Source organism: Mirounga angustirostris, unplaced genomic scaffold (assembly GCF_029215605.1).
Source record: "Mirounga angustirostris isolate CCGP_5_RB_7025 unplaced genomic scaffold, mMirAng1.0.hap1 SCAF_12, whole genome shotgun sequence".
Lineage (NCBI taxonomy): Eukaryota > Metazoa > Chordata > Mammalia > Carnivora > Phocidae > Mirounga > Mirounga angustirostris.
The window spans coordinates 47,732,883-47,746,238 of NW_026991720.1; the positions used below are offsets into that span (position 1 = coordinate 47,732,883).

The 13,356-nt window shown below is 43.3% G+C and overlaps 1 protein-coding gene across 3 annotated transcripts in view; it reads left to right on the forward strand.

Moving 5' to 3' along the window:
- JAZF1 (JAZF zinc finger 1) overlaps positions 1 to 13,356 on the forward strand; it is a 327,155-nt gene that overhangs the window by 263,444 nt on the left and 50,355 nt on the right. For all 3 annotated transcript variants that reach the window (XM_064575123.1, XM_045864516.3, XM_064575124.1), the window contains one exon: positions 12,803 to 12,999. In XM_064575123.1, coding sequence (XP_064431193.1) covers positions 12,803 to 12,999 — 197 coding nt within the window. The remainder of the gene's footprint in view (positions 1 to 12,802; positions 13,000 to 13,356) is intronic.

Genomic DNA, 13,356 nt, shown 5'->3' on the forward strand with positions numbered 1-13,356 from the left:
AAATACCAGTGTTTTAGGGGAAAATGTGTAAATCAGAGATGGCATATACCTTCATTTTATGCATTAACCTTAATCAGTGGCTAGTGGCCATGTCAGGCCTAGTGATGAAGAAGCTAAAGTGGAATGCAAAAGCAGCACAAACAAGAGTGCTCTGATCAATTAGTGATGCCTCTCATGGGCAGAGTGGGTTCTAAATGGCCCCAGAGGAATGGTACATGCTATCCCTGGCATAAACAAATCCTGCCTATTTGAGATTTCCTCTGACATTGAGAGTCCTCTACCATCTCCCTGACGTCTCCTCGCCTTTCTCAACCCAGCATTTCATTAACCTGAGCTGTCTAGTGTACCACATCCCCTAGTGCTGGAATCATTTGGAGTCACTTGTTCTCAGCTAAATGTCAGCTCACACCTGGTAGAAGAGCTCACCTAAGTAGAAGATTGTGGCAGCATCAGAGAAGGACTTCTCTTTAGAAATGGAGACTTTTGATCCTAGACTTAATATATCTATCTAAGCCTATCTATGAACTGCATCCCCCCCCCGCCCCAAGATATTCTCTTATGTAGGGATTATCCAGTCAAATGAGTGTTAGATTTAGGAACAGTTTCTCATAGTTCCTGGGTGAGAGTCAGGTGCATAGGGCTTACATCCATGGAAATACCAAGACTCTGAGCGGCCTCCTGATACATGTCAAGTACTATGTTGGGCCAACTGCTTTCCATCTGTTTATCTAATGAGATCTTGACAGTAACCGGATGAGGTAGGTGTTTAGAGTTACCTCTATTTTATGAATTAGGATCCCATGGCTGGAGAGGGTAAGTACTTTGCTCAAGTTCAAATACCTAGCAAACCAGATTAGGAGTTTGCCTCCAAAGCCTAGACTTTCAACCACTAGGCTGTGTTCACAGCCATTAGCGATATTGGAACTAAAACTCCAGAGACCCTATATCCAGTTTTTTCCTTTAGTCTTTAAACCTCTCCCTGCTTATGGGGAGAGTTACATATCATCTCATTAGCAGCTTACATGGAAACCTCAAATAACTCATTTAATTCACTACCAGAGGACGCAAAACAAAAAAACTCAAACTATTTGTAGTTTTGTGACACAAAACCTCATAAAATGCAACTTCTTTGTTTTGTTCATTGGTTTTGACACAGATGTCAAATTAGCAATGAAAACCATGTGTAAGAAACAGCCACAGTTATTCTCAATTCGATGAAAGTGGAAAAGGAATGGAAAGGGTGATGGAGAGATGCTGCCAAGAGAGGGACATTCCAGTTGGCCTCCAAACCAAAGATTTGTGCTTGGCATTGATGATGAAAACGACCATGGTTTACTCTATTCAGGCTAAAGTAAATCAAAATTAATTGCTTCACTGATAATTTATGCTGACCTGTGGCTTAAAATAGTGGTTGCTGGAACCAGAGCTAGAGCTCTCATTAAGATAGATTGACTTTATTACTCCTTAGTTGTTAGAAAATACCCAATATTTATTGGGAATATACAGAGTAATGGTATGCAGGAATGGGATTTTGTGCATTATTGCAGTTATTCGGCTTTAGTACATGAATTTCATTTGAGTGCTAAAATTCCAGAAGAGATTGTTGGCTTAAAAAAAGGGGGGGGGGGCGCCTGGGTGGCTCAGTCGTTAAGCGTCTGCCTTCGGCTCAGGTCATGATCCCAGGGTCCTGGGATCGAGTGGGATCGAGCCCCTCATCGGGCCTCTGCTCTGCAGGAAGCCTGCTTCTCCATCTCCCACTCCCCCTGCTTGTGTTCCCTCTCTCTGTCTCTCTCTCTCTCTGTCAAAATAAATAAATAAAATCTTAAAAAAAAAAATCATTTCTAAGTACTATTCACAGAACAGCTGCTAGTCTTTGAATGATGCTGTTCATCAGGATGTTTTCACTGGGTGTACAGTCTCCAAGCTGCCAAGGACATGCAGGGCCAGGGAGCAGGGAGCCTCCAGCACCCCACGGCCCCCCTGTGTGCCCTGCCATAGGAGGACCCTCAGCTCTTTCCACCTTGCTCCCAGCTCTTAGAGAAGCTCCTGGGTTTGGGTACTCTTATATTTGGCTTCTTTCATTTCATTCAGCATATTGCAAATGATTCTTCCCGCATGTAGGAGTTCCATTTGGTCAGCATTTCTTGAAACAGAATTTTTAGCAATGGCAGTGATAGACAATAAAGGTAGATATTATTAATAGCTTGTATCTAGAGAATAATTATAAACATACTATAAACAATACAGTGTACAAATGTGACTATAAAATAATGATAAAATTACATTTAATATTGTAGCTTCTCTGCATCTCAAAAAAATTTTTTGTAAGATTTTATTTGTCAGAGAGAGAGAGAGCACAAGCAGGGGGAGTGGTAGGCAGAGGGAGAGGGAGAAGTAGGCTCCCCACTGAGCAAGGAGCCCAATGTGGGACTGATCCCAGGCCCCTGGGATAATGACCTGAGATGAAGGCAGATGCTTAACCAACTGAGCCACTCAGGCATCCCTGCATCTCAAAAATTTTTAAGTAAATTTTTTCCTGTGTTCATTTTTAACACAATCACAGAATAAAGAGCAATCTTTCTCAAGAAAGGATTATTTTATTTAAGATTATGTCCTCCTATTTTATGTTAAGATGGCTTTTTCTTTTCAACAAGAGGCTGGTGATGGTAGATGGTAGGTAGATAAAGCAATATAAAAATCGGCACTTGGTAATATAAAAATTGGCAAACCAATGTTAGTTATTAAATAAATATTTTTTAAAGGCTTAGAATATCCAGGCTAGATGTCATAGAAAATATAAATTAACTGTAGCTGCCTTAAGGAAAAAAAAAAAGAAGAAGAAAGGAAATATGATAAGATTTGTTTTTTTATTTATAAGTAAATAATCTCTACACTCAATTGGGGCTCAAACTCACGACCCTGAGATCAAGAGTCTCGTGCTTTTCCAACTGAGCCAGCCAGGTACTCCGAGAGTAGATATTTTTAAAATCACCTCTTGGCTTTTTGGGTTTTTTTCCTCTTACTCCCCTCTCTTTTTCCTTCTTGCTGTCCCCAAAAATAAAGTGAAAATTTATAAGAAAAATGAGCTACAAAATCTGATAGGAAATTGGCTTGCCCTCGATGTTAATTTATTTTGTGTACATTAGACCAGAACACCTCAGAGTCCAGGAACAATATTCTGTATGTGTCAGATAAAGAAAAGGGGGAAAGAGAGAGAAAAGTCTTACTTAATGCAATAAATCTGTCAGCTTGGTTTGGTACCCAAGAACAAAATCTGATTCATTGGCTGTGTACTTCACAAATTATGCCCACAACCCATGTGAATATCAGAGGAAAATCACACGCAAGAAAACCCTCACTCACAAGTTAAATGCCACACTGATCTATCTGATCAGATGGTGTGGGTTTTTGCCTGGTGCTGCTTTTAGTTTTATTATTTAGCATTAAATTTTTAATAGCAGCATGTTAAAAGAGGCTCAGAGTTTTGGTGACGTTGCAAAAATTTTTATGAAGCTTCAAAATCTACCCCATTGACCTCAGATTGTGAAGTCAAAAATATCTCTGGAATGAGAAGTGAAACGTATGCTTATTGGAAACATGATTAGAAACCTTCTGAAATTAGCAATACTCAGGAGTCTAAATTTTGTCCACTTTTGTCTACTGAGAAGAACATTTATTTATTAAGTTCCCAGTGATCACCAGAAAAGCGCCCTCTGTTAATAAAGGGGCGTGGACAAGCAATTACTCCACTTGTTGCTTACAGGTTATGTTTCACTGACCAGCTGTTTTAACGAAATACTCCTTCAGCTGCACTGCAGCTTTAAGTTGCTGCTAAAATGTGAAGACTTACCTCATGAGTTGATTAGCAGATGTGTGTTCTGAAAGCCATCATTACAAGGCGACTGAGAGAAGCAGTCAGATCTTCTGACATGCGGGCCACACATGATTGCATGCCGAAATGTACCCATTATTCCCGTGGTCATTTGCCGCGGTCTGTATTCAAATGTCCTGTGGGTGGTTTTACTTCCTCACTGGCTTTCTGTCCATCTTTGTCCTGGATTGCATGTAGTACTAGTCAGACAAAACAAAAATCAGTAATGGACAGTTTGGACTCTGCCCTGGAAAGATCAATTGTGTCCTTGTCAGGTCAGAAATCCTGTTGTCAGGAGCCATGAGTTACCAGATTTGGGAGTGCTTGGAACCTCATGGTCTACCTGCCAGCCCCCTGCAGTTTTCCTCAAAGGCTTTCTGGGTTTCACAAATTTGTTTTCACTGAGAAATGGCAATGCCCAAGGGGCCACTGAAAAAGCAGAACAAAGCTTTGACTTCCAATGAAGTAGCTGGATGCGACGCTTTGTACAGAGTGTCTGTTTGTGGACCAGACAGGGCCCTGTGCAACTTTAGGAATCTCCCAAGGTGAGGGCAGGCTTAAACTTCATCAAAAGAGGTCTTTCTCTCAGCTAGCTGTGTGGATGGTCTCCTGTCATTTGCCCTGTTAGAAGTTAGTTTGGTTCTTCTCAGAGAAATAAAGAGGAGGTGTGGGGATTTATAGATAGCACCCTTTTCCCCAAGCAGGGGAGGCTGAGTTGTTGAGGGACCTTATGTTTGTATTCTAGCTACTAAAAGTACCTTCTCAAATGTTCCTGTGTTTGCAGCACTAGGGTAATAAATATGCTCAGAATCAGTAAGGGTGGCTCTTTGCTTTCAGAATCAGCAGAATTAATGATGGCAAGTGCTTATCCTCTTATTCAGGAATTCAGCTCAGAAATAACCAATTGCTGATGTAAGTGTCAGAGATGAAAGATTTGTGAATTAGGATTTCCAGAACAAATCTCATTTGTATTCATTATGTACCAGGAACCTAACATTTATCAAGGTCAAATTGCCAGGCCCTGTTCCAAGTGCTTTACATGTATTAACTCACTTAATCTTCACAACGACTCTGTAGGACAGGACCTGTTACTAACATGTCACTCTTCACTGAGAGAGAACTTGAGGCACAGAGAGGTAACTGGCCCGGGGTCACACAGCTGGAGAGCATAGGGCAGAGATTACAATCTAAATGGTCTACCTCCAAAGCCCACCACCCTTTTAACTGCTACACTAATATTTTCAAACTCAGGCTCTGAACTGTTAGTAGGTCAAGAAATCAGTGACCAGGATATTTTGTTAAAATGAAATAGAATAGAAAGATGTCAGAGTATATCACATGTAGGAAGGATTGTTTCATGAAATTTTTGTTTCAGACAAATTACATAAAAATTCTTCACATCCAGATATGTTTTATAATTTTTCTGACTTCAGAAATTTTTCATACTTTTTCTGATTTTGGAAAGGTAATACGGTGCAAATGCCACATATTACATAACGCTCCCTGCAGGGTCTAGGGCAGCCCCTGGAATCAACCACATTAATATTTGTGCAGTGAGGCATGTGAATATTTACACTAAATACAATAAATAGTGTACGTAGCCTTTAAGCAGTTCAATTCAGGGTTTGTCTCCCAGTGAATTCTGCCAAACTTATAAAAAAGTTTTCCAGTTTTCAGAGCTTTGGAAATTTCAAAATTGCAGATTGCAGACCTAATTATACATATGTGTACAGGCTCCCAATATGACATTCGCTTCTTACAACGGGTTGAGGTTAAAAATAAAAGTTCACTGCACGATGCTGTTGCTGAAATCATTGACTGTTGGAGCTGGGGAGGAACTTCGGGGTGATATATTACATATATCCATAAAGCCAAAACGCTTCCATTTTATTTTTAATTTTTTTTATTAACGTATAATGTATTATTTGTTTCAGGGGTACAGGCCTATGATTCATCAGTCTTACACAATTCACAGCGCTCACCATAGTACAGAATGCCTCCATTTTTTTTTTTTTTAAGATTTATTTATTTGACAGACACAGCGAGAGAGGGAACACAAGCAGGGGGAGTGGGAGAGGGAGAAGCAGGCTCCCCACTGAGCAGGGAGCCCGATGCGGGGCTCGATCCCAAGACCCCGAGATCATGACCCGAGCCGAAGGCAGACGCTCAACGACTGAGCCACCCAGGCGCCCCTGAACGCTTCCATTTTAACAAGTAGACAAACCAAGGCCAGAACAGAGAGCATTGGGACTTCCGGAGGCCACTGGCTTCTTTGCCCCAGAACAAGCCTTCCGACACACAGCTCAGGCCTCTGGACCACACGCTCTCTCCAGAGTCTTATAATAACAACCAAACCACACCATGCATCTCGTAGTTTGGATTCTTTTCAAGTTTCTCCGAGAGAGACCCAAGTTTCGAGTGGTCACTTCCATGCCTGGGTTCTCCAGAGCCAGGGAAAGCCATGTGGTTTTCTCCCCAGCAGGACACTTAGGCCCAGGTGTTTGGCCATAGAGTAGGTGGCAGTGGGGTTTCTGCCCAGGTTCCAGTGAAATCTGTAAATTTCCTGAGTGTGTGGTTGAAACTGGTCTCCCTGGACCAGCAGTTTGACATTTTCCCCCTGTGGTGTTATATTCATGTTTCCACATTCACCATGTCAGACTGAATGAACATTGTGGTCTAAGGATTTAAAAGATTTATAATGGAGTCTTGAAAATTTACTTAAGGAATATGTACTTCCCCTAGCAATAACAAATATTACTACAAATGGCCATATTAAATTAAAGTAACGTGGGCATTTCTGATTTGTAGGAAAGTTAAAGTTAATCTTACGGCAGTTTCAGTTTCAAAATGAAAACATGGCTCTGCTTGGCCACAGATTTCCAGGCTGTTAGTCAACAGTGAATGAACTCTCAGGTGACTTTTTTTTCCTTAAGAAATATTCCGTTTTCTCTCTGTGTAGAAAGGCAATACTCGAAGGAAAATACCCTGAAAAATCAACCATACCTGTATCTGGAAATTTCAAAACTTCTGGTAATATTTTTTTTTCATAGGCTGGTGAGTTTATAGACATTTTATTCTTTAAGCGGCGCATGTCAATACGTACACTCATTTGTGTGTGTGTGTGTGTACATGTATATTCCACAATTTGAAAAAAGTTTTTAAACACGAGCCACAAACCCATAAAAATGTTTATATAAGTGTATTTCAGTGATATGTATTTTAATAATTTTTAAAAGGAAAGGAAGACTTTATTATATATTCTTTATCCCTTCCCTGATTGGCTCTGTTAGTGAGTAGGCAAGGAGTCTGGTTCAAGTGCTCTTTTCTGCGTTAAAAAGAACAATAATAATAACTACAAGGTGTTCTGATAAATGTTGAATAACTGACTTTTGGAGAGAAAAAAAGCCCTGATTGGTAATATTTGCCAATTTCCATGGTGTAAATACTCCCACTGTGGAAAAACTTCAATCTACCAACATGGTGTCATTGAACAGAGTTGGGAAGAGGTGTATAGTAGCACACCATTATATGATAATTACAGCAAAGAGATAGGATATTAATGCAAATAACCCCGAAAACTTAAATAATAGTAAAATGGGATAAAATAATTAAGAATTGATAAGCTTTGCATATTACCTTTTTAAAAATATACTTAATTATAAATTCACATAATTTAATTTTTTTTTTAAGATTTTATTTATTTATTTGAGAGAGAGAGAATGAGAGAGAGAGAACACATGAGAGGGGATAGGGTCAGAGGACGAAGCAGACTCCCCGCCGAGCAGGGAGCCTGATGCGGGACTCGATCCAGGGACTCCAGGATCATGACCTGAGCCGAAGGCAGACGCTTAACCGACTGAGCCACCCAGGCGCCCCACATAATTTAATTTTTAATAATGGGTGTTTAACAACTGGCTCGCAAGAATCCCTGAAAATTTAATGACCAGCTCTCATAAGCCAATACAAACCCACAATAGCACACTACTACTACGAGATTACAACAGATCCCATTGCAAAGCAGAAAGAATTCAGGGAGGCGGGCATAGCCAGGCTTCCTCACATCACAGCCCCGTGAGGCTACAAAGCCAGGGTCCCCCCCCAGGAGTCCAGCAGCCCCACCCAGCAGAGCTTGGCCGACATGGAGAGAATGAGGCCTCCTGTCTCCCAACCCACCCCACTTCCAACATATAAACCCCCAGAGGGGTTCCCTCTACATTGCCCCACGCCCTAAGCTCTGGGTCCTTGAGCCCTTTCAACCTTGAAGACCAGGACTCTGAAGCAAAAGCAAGAAAGCTCCGAGGTCTTTGACATGCCCATGGCAGAGCTGGGAGCATTGGGTGCAGCCCTGAGGCTGAAGTTCTCTCATGCCAGTTCTGCCCCCCGCCAGCAAAGTGACCTTGCACAGGCCGCTCCGCTTCAGTTCCCAGTTAATGTGAGAAATGAGGGGATTAGACTAGGCGATCTGTCTTACCTGGGTTTCTTCCAGCTCTGAAGCGCCCCCATGTTGGCTGCTATTACTGAGGGCTTCAGAAAAGATGACCCATCGTGTCAAAACACATCAAGAAAAACGCAGACCGCAGGGCGATGTGGCTTCCCAAGCCTGACTTCCCTCTCAGCCGTGGGAATACGGGGGGACATTTCCACTAGAGACGATGGAAAGATCGGGGCTGTGGTCCTTCAAGGATGTGTCACAGTGCAGCTGCCTTCAAGGTGGGAAGTAGATTTACCTGCCTTTCTGGTCAAAGCCCAACCACTCGAGTCTCCCGCTCTTGGCTGTACTCACAGCCTTCCTCTGTCGCATCAGGTTCTCTATAAACTTGGCTCCCCAAGGGATGCCTTGCCATTGGGAATCTGCCCATCTTTTGTCAAAGAGCTGTATTGGTGGAACATTGCTTTAAAACTTTGGGGTTTAATAGGTATCAAAAAATAGGTAAAGTCATGGTTGATAAGTGAAAGAGGAAGAGCTGGGCAGTATTGCCAGTGAGAAGCTGGTGAATTGTAATCACCACTCCCGAGGTGTGTACCCGTGGGGTGTGTGTGTGTGTGTGTGTGTGTGTGGTCCCCGGGAATAAATCATGCAGCTGTGTATGTTGGTATGGCAGGGTTGCCCTGATTTACGAGTTGAGCTGTGAGCAAGTTCACAACCAGCAATCCAAGAGAGGAGGAGGGAGGGTGGAGGGAGAGGAACGTTGGCAGAAGTGCTTTATGAGTTTCATGTTTAATGCTTTTAACATGATGTCTCGTTCTCACTTCTAGAAAGGACTTAGCAGATATAAACCTAAAATAGATTGTTATCCATAGCTGACCAAACTCCTGTTGGGGTGAAGGTAGGGGATGTGTGGGCACGTTGTTGTGGTTTCTTATGGTTGTTGTTTTATATCTGAGCTGTAGGAGAGTATTTTACAATAAATGGCATGAGCTATTTTTTTTTTTTTAAGATTCTGTTTATTTGACAGAGAGAGACACAGTGAGAGAGGGAACACAAGCAGGGGGAGTAGGAGAGGGAGAAGCAGGCTTCCCACGGAGCAGGGAGCCCAATGCGGGGCTCCATTCCAGGACCCTGGGATCATGACCCGAGCCGAAGGCAGACGCTTAACCGACTGAGCCACCCAAGCACTACTCCCTCATTTAATCTTTAGAACCGTCCTCTGAAGTCAGCACTATCCTGTCCATCAATGGGTGATTTTCTTTGATCACAAACATTCAGACTCACAAGATGACCAGAAGCCACGGTGGGCACTGGGTCTCGTCAGAGGAATAGTGGGCAGAGCCACAGCTTGCCAGCAGGGCAGCATCATGCCTTCTGTGGAGTCCTCACTGGTATAAGGTAGACAAGATGCCCCGCAGGCAAAGGTGAGAGCTGCCCTGGTAGATGAGGGGTCAGAGGTCCTGTAACACTCCACAGGCATACTCCTCGGTTCCCCGCTTGGACATACCTAGGTACAAGATCACCACTCAGGAAGTCCAGGCTCTGACTTCCTATCCAGTTTGTATAAATGGTTTCTTACTCTTCCAAGTCCAGAAGCGATTTACCAGTCAGGGGTCAGTGTGATCTTAGGGAGTGTTGACTGTTAGCATAGCTAACATACCATTTTAGCAGATTACCTGAGCTTAACCAAAGATCAAATTCCCCAGTCTGCCTGGCTCCAAGTCCCATACTCTTCACTAAGGTGCAAGATGCACATTTTATGTTCTACTCCATAGAGTATCTGCCTTCTTTTACCATTTAAAAAACTGACTTGAGGGACGCCTGGCTGGCTCAGTCAATAGAGCATGCAACTCCTGATCTCAGGGTTGTGAGTCGAGCCCCACGCTGGGCATAGAGCTTACTTTAAAAACAAAACAAAACAAAAAACTGACTTGAATTACCTACATTGAGAACCATTGGTCTTTCTGGAAGAAGCAGTATGTCTATCCTGTGGTTTTGCCCACTCCCCACCTACCATGTACCCCAGTTGGAGAAGCTTGACACTGTGCTAGTTAGTAATTCTACTTAGAATGATAGAAGAAAGCACTAGTTCTTTGCTTTTCTCTGAGAGTCCATATTTTGAGTAGAAGTTTATGGGGCGGGGGGTGGAAAACAGTTTTAAGAACAGTAGAGCCAACTTTGCATCTGAAAGTAAATGAGTACCTGGCTACCAGGTGCAAACAATTCTGTTTTGTGGTGGTGTTCCTTTATTCTTTTTAAACCTTCACCATTGGGGTGCCTGGGTGGCTCGGTTGAGCGGCTGCCTTCAGCTCAGGTCATGATCCCAGGGTCCTGGGATTGAGCCCCGTGTCAGGCTCCATGCTCGACAGGAGGCCTGCTTCTCCCTCTCCCACTCCCCCTGCTTGTTTTCCCTCTCTCACTGTGTCTCTCTGTCAAATGAATAAATAAAATCTTTAAAAAAAATAAAAATAGGGCTCCTGGGTGGCTCAGTCGTTAAGCGTCTGCCTTCGGCTCAGGTCATGATCCTGGGGTCCCGGGATCGAGTCCCACATTGGGCTCCCTGCTCAGCGGGAGGCCTGCTTCTCCCTTTCCCACTCCCCCTGCTTGTGTTCCTGCTCTCACTGTCTCTCTCTGTCAAATAAATAAAATCTTTAAAAAAAATAAAAATAAAAAATAAAAATATAAATAAGCCTTCACCATCTTGTAGCACAAAACCTAAGAGCTCAAGGCAAAGCATGTAGCTTTATTATTCAGTTCTTCATAAAAATCTGGTTTATTATATATCTAGATTGTATTGCAGAAGCCATTCAAGAAATGTGCCATCCATGTTCCAAGTATAAGAGTAGACATTTTAAGACATTGTAACAATACTGTAATATTGTTTCATTGGGTATTTGATTGGCTAAGTTTTTTACCAGGCATTGGAACTATCTGTTGACTTCTAAAACTTCTTAGCATAATGAAGACAAATACTAAGAAATTTTTTAGACAGAATGTGAAAGGTGTTGGGTCTTAATACCACTTTAAGTCAAATGGAGTTAATGATGAATTGTATTAAAATAGAATGTAACGATGGGGGGTTGGGTACAGGGAAGACTTGAGCAAGGCCATGGTTATGTCCTCTTAGCCAAGGCAGTGAGTTTCAACCACAGTGCCTGTTTCATTCCCTAAATGCTTTCATGCACTCTGTTCGCTAGGCTTTCTGCTGCAGTTTTCAGAAATGCAGCTGACAAAGCCTGCCTGCCAATAATACAAAAAAAAGTTTGCTGGCGCCTGGCTGGCTCCTTCGGTAGAACATGCAACTCTTGATCTCAGGGTTGTGAGTTCAAGCCCCATGTTGGGCAGGGAAACTACTTTAAAAAAAAAAAGTTGTATGATGTCCAAAAAAAATTTGTTCTTTAGATGAGAGATATGCCATAGATTGTTTTGAATCTTGTATTACATGAATTTATGAAATGTTTTTTTTAAAGATTTTATTTATTTATTTGAGACAGAGAGAATGAGAGAGACAGAGAGCACATGAGAGGGGGGAGGGTCAGAGGGAGAAGCAGGCTCCCCGCCGAGCAGGGAGCCCGACGCGGGACTCGATCCAGGGACTCCAGGATCATGACCTGAGCCGAAGGCAGTCGCCTAACCAACTGAGCCACCCAGGCGCCCGAATTTATGAAATGTTATACAGTGAGAAAAGAATGGTTTGAATGTTACTAACATAAGAGAAGTGTGGAAGGGATAACTTTGAAGTTTCCAAAGTGAAATGATCAGGAAAAGTCGCCTTTCCCTTTATGGGTAATAAAATCACAACATAAATGGGTCTGTAGCAGTCATCTTCCTCCTTGTACTGCTCTCTTCTAGAATCTGCTTGGGCAGATTTACTCATTCTCTAAATGTTAATTGAGATGGACTTGGCAGCGTGCTAGCCGCAATTATGGGGACTTCTGTCCTTTCCTTTCAGCTAACAGTTAGGGAGAGAGGACCTTCAGTCTGCCAAGAAAAATTTTAAAAATCCAAATAACAACTTGAGGATCTGGAGTAGGACAAAAAAAGAATCCGTTTTCAGGAGGCTGCATATGTAGAGTGGCAGCGAAGTAGTACGAACAATAAATCCTGCCCACCCACCAATAAAGGAGGCCCTTTCCACCTGGAAGTGCTGGGGAACTTGGAGACTGGGTGGGCTTTCTATGAGTTGAAAGAAAAGAGAGGGCCTTCTGAGAGAGAGGAAGCCTTCTAACCCAAGGCACTGCAGCAGGTGTAGACATAGTCTGTGTGTACAAGTTTCCGAGGGTTTGCCTCAGAGAGAAATGGGGCCTACCCGTGAGGAACCTGAAGACAGTGAGCTGGAAGATTATTTCATCCCATAGGAAAAGGGAATCTGTTGTAAGTCTTTGAGACTGTGAACAAGCCCCTTTTCCCAGGGTGGGGCGTCTGTCAAACTTGGGGGAGCTGTCGTCATTCCTCATGCTCCAGAGATGGGCCCAGTTACTCACCTCCCGTTGTTGCTTCAGATTCATGACAGATGCTGCCCGCCGAGAGCAGGAGTCCCTAAAGAAGAAGATTCAGCCGAAGCTCTCGCTGACCTTGTCCAGCTCAGTGTCTCGAGGGAATGTGTCCACTCCGCCACGCCACAGCAGTGGAAGCCTCACTCCCCCCGTGACCCCGCCCATCACCCCCTCCTCTTCGTTCCGCAGCAGCACCCCCACCGGTGAGTGGCTCGGCCCTACCGTCTGGACAGGGGTGCAGGGGGATAGTTGCTGGGGAGCAGCGTGCGCGTGCGTGCCGTGTGTGGTAAGCCGGGGGCAGAAAGGGGCCGGGGACCGGCGACAATTCAGACCCTTTACTGGTCTCTGTGAGTTTGTTGATTAGTCCTCCATCACTGAAGAAATATTAATTGTTGTGTATAGTCTGTATGTGATAATGGTTTTATAGGTATTTTTTTGAGCCTTTGCCATCCGTAATGCCTGAAGTGGATTTGCTTCAGTCAGGTAGAAGAGTGGATGAAACAAGATTGCCATGTGTTGATTATTGTTGGTGCTGGGTGATGGGTACACCGGGGTTCGTT